The sequence below is a fragment of the Botryllus schlosseri genome, chromosome 9, assembly GCF_051294905.1.
Source record: "Botryllus schlosseri isolate E-star chromosome 9, Bs_hap1, whole genome shotgun sequence".
Classification (NCBI taxonomy): domain Eukaryota; kingdom Metazoa; phylum Chordata; class Ascidiacea; order Stolidobranchia; family Styelidae; genus Botryllus; species Botryllus schlosseri.
This window is the reverse complement of record NC_137244.1, coordinates 6665189-6671763: the sequence shown is the minus strand read 5'-3', so window position 1 is coordinate 6671763 and position 6575 is coordinate 6665189. Positions and strand designations below refer to the sequence as shown.

Genomic DNA, 6575 nt, shown 5'->3' with positions numbered 1-6575 from the left:
CGCGTCACGACGCACCAAGACATATACAGTAGGCCATGTAACATGCGACCCCAAGAAGGGTGCCAGAACGATCAACAGCGAGAAAACCTTAGGCGAGAAGGACTTCCCTGCTGACCGAAAACTCGGTTATACATACAACATACAGTCTTGGCTGCAGTCTCACAAGACAAATACCAACCCGCAGGGAAAAATTACATGCCAGTGAAGAAATATCAATTTGAAATGGTGTGCGTCTTTTAGTTTCGTAGCCTACGTTATGGCGATTCAATATTTTATATAGCAGACAGGAGGTCACGAAATACCATCATGTTAAGGTGTCATACCAACGGGCTCTACAGTTTCCAAGACACCTCAATCAGCTCTACCGGTAATTCTGATTACGTGCTGAGCAGAGAGGATAAGAAGTTGATAGAAATAAATATGCAATTCCCGATTTTATTGACCGATTTTATCATTGAATTTTCAAAACTTTTTCGCGCCTCGCGCTGGCTCACTAAGCAGTAAACAATTCATTTCGTGACAAAAGCAAACAAGGTGATGGGGGCTAAGTTTATCACCCTATGGGGGCCCAAGAACCAAGATGTGTTTGCGAGGCCTGACGAAGTGCTGTTTCATTCCTGTTAACGGGTATACGACCGAAGATGTTTAATTATAATATTGAATTTTGCTACCTTTTCAAACACACCTCACTCAGCTTTTACCTGTAAATCTGATGAGGCTACGTCAGCAGAGAGAGGATGAAAATTGATAGCAACATATATGCAATTCCCGATGATATTGACCGATTAAATCATTAATTATAGGAATTTTCGCGCCTTGCGCGTTTAGGCTAGAAAAACTGCCCCACTAAACTACCCCTAATGTGGAGGATAAGTAAGTAGCGGCGATGACCGAACAGCGAGAGGGGGGTCTGGGGGGAGAAGCCCCCCACAAGTGTGGTTCATCAACATATGAGGGGCCAAGACCAACGTTTTGCGGGGCATGCGAAGTGCCGTTACGGCCCTGGGTATGTGACAGCTATATGCTACTTGCATAGGCTGCATTGTCGTTGGTTGTGGCCTTTATGCTGTGTTCAACTGCAATAGGCTACCTAAAACCCTTAATTGTGGTATGTGATAGCTATACATAGATAGCCTGCGTTGCTGTTGTTTGTGGTCAGTGGTGCCGCTCCTAGTGTTTTTACACTAGAATGACTAGATCCAGAGTATTTCGACTTGGCCCAGTAGTGTTCTAGTGTTTGTTTGTTTAAAATTCGGCAAATCTAGTTTGGCTACAACCCCGGGTAAAAGCCCTGTCATCGCAAAGAAAATGTCCTAAGGTTTACGAGTAAAACATTCACATTGACTCATTGAAGTTGATCAAGCGACTGATCACTTTCACCCAGCGGGATAAGGATGTTGCGACAGGCTTACAGTATGAGTTCACTCCTTTCCCGCTGTCCCTCTTCAGCAACAAAAATCAGAAGATGAACACAAGGCTACCAAGGAAAAATGTTCGAATACAACCTTGTAGGCCTTAACTGAACCACTAGATTTGACTAATCAACCATGCTGGACCCTCATAATTGGTGATGGATGGCTTCTGTACATGGTGAAGTGGGGTCAACGTCAGACATGACAGGAAATTGCCAACAATTACCCAAGCTACGTGCAGTATCTGGGCCGTTGCTTTCAGAATCTCATTGTGGTCTTTGACGGTTACAGCATCTCACTAAAACATACAACATGTTCTCAGCGACAGCGACAGCGACAGCGACAGGAGTGATAAAACCAGAGACACTACCTCTAACAGATGGTGCAACTTCATAGCGTTCACTCCGCGAGTACCGGCAGACCCCGGATTTGATTCTTTTACAGAACTTGTCTCCGAACCCCAGCGATTACGGATGGACAATAGGCGTGCATAGATATGAGCCTGATGAGCTATTGCAGTTCAGAAGCTATAGTTGTTATAAAGATTGCAACAACCGAATATAGTAGGGCTCTTCAAAAATGACTTTTTTCTCCAATCGTACTGGCTACTTGATAAAATTGTTAGGTTACCTAATTTAAGCCTACACACAAAATTTGGTTCAATTCCAGCCACTAACCGCTTTGCTACAGGAGAAGACAATTTCTATTTATGATATAAAAGTAAATATAAAAAAATTGAAAATTTTCTGTACACACCATGAAAGTGTTAGGCTGTCTATAGAAACGATACTCACCAAATTTGGTTCAATTCCAACCAGTGGAAGCGGAGTTATTGCCGTCGAAAAATTTGGATTTGAATAAAATGATATTTACGGTGAGCACAACTATAATTAATAAACAAAGAATCGGTCACCGTAAATACTATTTTATTCAAATCTAAATTTTTCGACGGCAATAACTCCGCTTCCATTGGCTGGAATTGAACCAAATTTGGTGAGCATCGTTTCTATAGACAGCCTAACACTTTCATGGGGTGAAGTTACGCATGGGCCATAAATATTTTCCTATTTTATTTATTTATTTATTTAATTTTTAATTCGTCAAATTCACAAAGCAGAGCCTGTAGTGAATTATAAGCGCTAACAATCAATTGAGAATCATGGAAAACCATTATTAAACACGTCCTAAGTTACTTATGGGCGATAAATTTCTATTTTATTTTATTTTTTAAATCGTCAAATTTAACAGCTTTTTGGGGGGATTTCCCACAAGAGTTGAACTTCAACATTTTAACACATGTTATTACACACCTTAACAAACATATTGGTGAAGAAATTGTTTGGTAACAATATAGTTCACAGATTTTCATAAGTTTCCCTTATTACATGTCCTACGGATAATTTATACCGGCACTTGAAGAGATATAAATTATTATCCGTCTAAACTTGCCCATTTAGCACAATAGAGCCCAGTCCAACATGTATTGTAGAATGCAGAATTGCAACGGCTATCAGTGTGCAAAGAATATGCTCTTCTATACCCGCTGCTGTTGTTATTCACATTTTGGGTCTCTTTATCAGGTACTTCACGTGCGTGCGTGTTTGTATGTGTGTGGGGGGTCCGTGCATCACCAGCCATGAACCTCACCGCACGTCACTGTCCCCGGGCCCCTAAAAACCCTTAATATTACTGTCTTGATCTGTGTGATATTATACTGTCTCTCAGCTATGACAAGAATAGCCCAATGATTTGGACGATATTGCGATATTAATAAATAAGATGCGAATTAGGTGTGCCAAATTGAAAATTTATAGGAGAGTCATATCATATGATGAAAAGAGCAATATATTACTCGCGAGCAACAGGTTCCCGGCCCCTGTGCTACAGGCACTAGTGTTCTATTTTTTTATTAACCCAATCAGTATTGAGGAATTTACTTTGTGGATGGTTTGAATTAGTGTTGGTACCCGAGGAAATCCCGATCGCGTGAATCTGGCATTTTACGCCATTATCGTCATCGCGATCCAATGATATATCCCGGAATTACTAGAAAGCGTCTAAAAAATGATGTAGCAACCGCATCGCGCTTTTTGTTTTAAAGCAACTTCATAATATCAGATGATGATCTCGGACATTCGACATTAGTGTGTAATAATACCCATTGGCACGAACCTCGGTGAGCAACTTGCTGATTCGTACCTCAGAATAATATTTTGGTAGGAGGTCGTGAATGTTATCAAATACTCAAATAATTTTGCATAATTGTTAAAAAAAAAATAGATCAGCGTGAACACTGGACGATGTACTGGAAATGCAAGAGTTCCTTACAACAGATTGGCTGGCATATTCAGATCACAATAAAAAACGGTATTGTTATTACTAATTTATTTTCATCAGCAGTGTATCGAAGGAGTGTAATATTTTACTTTGCAATATGGTTAAGGCTTTAGTGGACTGACACAACGGTAATGGGTTTTCCCGTACATAAATATTCGTCTTAAATTCGTCGTTGCCGTCTTGTTAATCTTTGAAACAGGATTATAATACTTCTTCAGAAAGACAGAGTATCGCTGAGTGAGAATGCTTGAGTCGCTGGGGTCATTCTCCGACGCATGTCTTCATCGGATTTGAGTAACGTCCAAGTTGTGGTATCATCTCTCTCGTGACTGGATACCACTCGATATCCAATGGAGAGCAGTCTGTTCAATATCGGCACGGGCGGACAAAGTAAATTGTAATTTACTCTTGATATCGAAACCTGTGGAGAATAACACTGGTCGACATTTTTCAACTTTTTTTTGTTTCTTGAACAAACAGTTTACCTAATTCGACGATGCTGATTCTAAATTTGTCGTCACAATTTCTCGCAAAAATCGAATAAAGATATTACTCAAAAACGGCTGTATTGAGGGCGCTTATGGCTGTTTAGGTCCGTATATGATACGGAACACATCCTACGAAGCTTTAAATTCACTTTATTGAATTTGAGGTTTTATTATCTTCAACTAAACCCTCCAAATAATCAGGATCCTTAGTATTTCCAATTTAGATGCAGCTTCAATGAAAGAGAGTAATGTATTTTTTCCAAATCTGCCTTCCTAATAAGAAATAGGGGGTTTTGGTGAGTGTTCTGATTTGTGGTCCAACAAATACATCCTCTAGAACGTGCACTCTTTTTGATCAGAGCTTTGATCAGTTTTTCATGAGATCCAGTAATGGTGGAAATACAACATTATATCTGTCGACAAGAGCAGGCTCTGAAACATTTAAAAGCCTGGTGTGAGATACTCCCTCATCGGTCACTTGCGTTTAATACAATGATTTCTACTGTCCCATTCACACATTAAACGAGGATACCTTGTTTGAGTACTATATTCCAAATGTGAAATCAAACGTTTCGTATTCTGGTAAGACCCCTTGATGCCAGAAGTTGACCAGCTACAGAGGAAAGAAAGCACATTGATTTGTTTGTGCGACAAGACGGCTTTTAGGCTTGATGCATAAATAAAGAGGCGCAATTCCCAGCTGCCAATGTCTCTATGAGACCTTGAACATCGACACAATAAACTGAAGAGGGTTCGGATGCGAAGAAGCGTCTGTATCCACTATTACGATGCATATACCAAGCAGAAGTGGTATCAATGCTAAGTATACGTTTGGCTTTTATTCTGGAGCCTACAATAAGAACAGATTCCTTTGGCAAATTCAAATTTGTGACAAATTTAATTAGTTCAGCTTGATTCAACTTTATATAGCTGCTGATCACCATCACACTCATGCTGAGAACATCATTTATCAGACAAAGACTCTTCAGCGAGAGAATCTTCTTCAGCTATTGGTAAAACTTTTGAAGGCAACGGAATTGTGACATCTGGCCCATGAGGAATTGGTATTGTTGCGCAAGTCAAATGGGATATTGAATTTTATGCTCTTTTTTTACATTGAATATAAAAAACACATGCACAAAAGTCTATGTAGCTCTCTCCAAACCATTGGCACTACAAATGCTAAAGATTTTGGTTTTCAAATGCTTCACAGCCTCAATGTCGCTTTATTTTTCCTTCACTGTGCTGTGCATGCCTCTTCTTTACATCGCCTAGGGCCTAGGCCCATGGGTGGGTGTCTGATTTCAAAGACTAATCCAAGTCGTTTCGACGCTATCCTATCTTTTCATTGTATCGCAGTCATGTGATGTTTTTGAAGGAAGAAAATAATAATAAATTGCTACTGATGTCAAAAACTAGGTCTAGAATACTTAATTTTTACATACTTTTGAAAAGTTACTTGAACTTCTACTTGAGTAAAAATTGACGCCGTTACTTTTACTTCTACTTGAGTATCTATTGTACGTATTTTGACCACCTATGATGACGTCACAATGATTATAGCTATGTCCCAACAGCAAGTTATACGTCACAGAACATTCTGTTTTTAGCACTTGAATGCAAAATTTTAGGTCGCAGATTATAATTTTTTTATGTGCTGGAAAGAAAGCGACTTCATATTCGTAATCAGCGAACAATAATTGACTTTATAGTCATCATTTTAACCAGAAAGCAAAAATCATGTCGACCAGTGTAACCTTTGCTAAATCCAGAAATACCGAGGTGGGTATGTCTGAAAACTCTGATGGATTATGTGTCAGGGCGGCTAACAATCCAATACTCACCGCCTGTGGCACATCTTGACCATTGGCCTTAGACTCAACCGGTGTTTCCCGAATCTTCGGCGCTAAATCTTCTAATGCCTTGCCAATATCCGAATCGACATTCTCTGTTTCAACGCTGACGGTCATCCGTCCACCATGAATCGTAGAAAATAGTAGTACATACGGCATGGCTAAAGGAATTTGCTTTCAGAGATACAAAATTATTGTTTCGTGTCTGTCTGTCGTTCATGTGTCTGATCATACGCCGTTGACCTGTGAACACTAAGTTCAATAAAAACTGCGTTCAGAAATACTGCGTTCAGAAATGCAAAATACCGAATTTTGCAATCATCAAAATCAACCGTCATGCAGAAAGATTGGTCGCTGGGTCGTCCATGATGAAGTTACGCGATCGCAAACATCATCTCAAAAAAGACACCAAATATATATATATCGAAGGTGCGCGAATCATATAACGATGCGAAATATTTATCGGTAACTGGAGGTGTAGAACT

The 6575-nt window shown here is 39.7% G+C and overlaps 1 protein-coding gene across 1 annotated transcript; it reads right to left on the bottom strand.

The window, feature by feature from the left end:
* Positions 1-3780: 3780 nt before the first annotated feature.
* On the bottom strand, positions 3781-6357 carry LOC145446956 (uncharacterized). Its single transcript, XM_080325358.1, has 2 exons — positions 6082-6357; positions 3781-4170 (listed from the first exon to the last, which is right to left on the bottom strand). Exons 1-2 carry the CDS (start codon positions 6247-6249, stop codon positions 3964-3966), a joined length of 375 nt encoding a protein of 124 aa, XP_080181484.1. The 5' UTR covers positions 6250-6357; the 3' UTR covers positions 3781-3963.
* Positions 6358-6575: the final 218 nt, after the last annotated feature.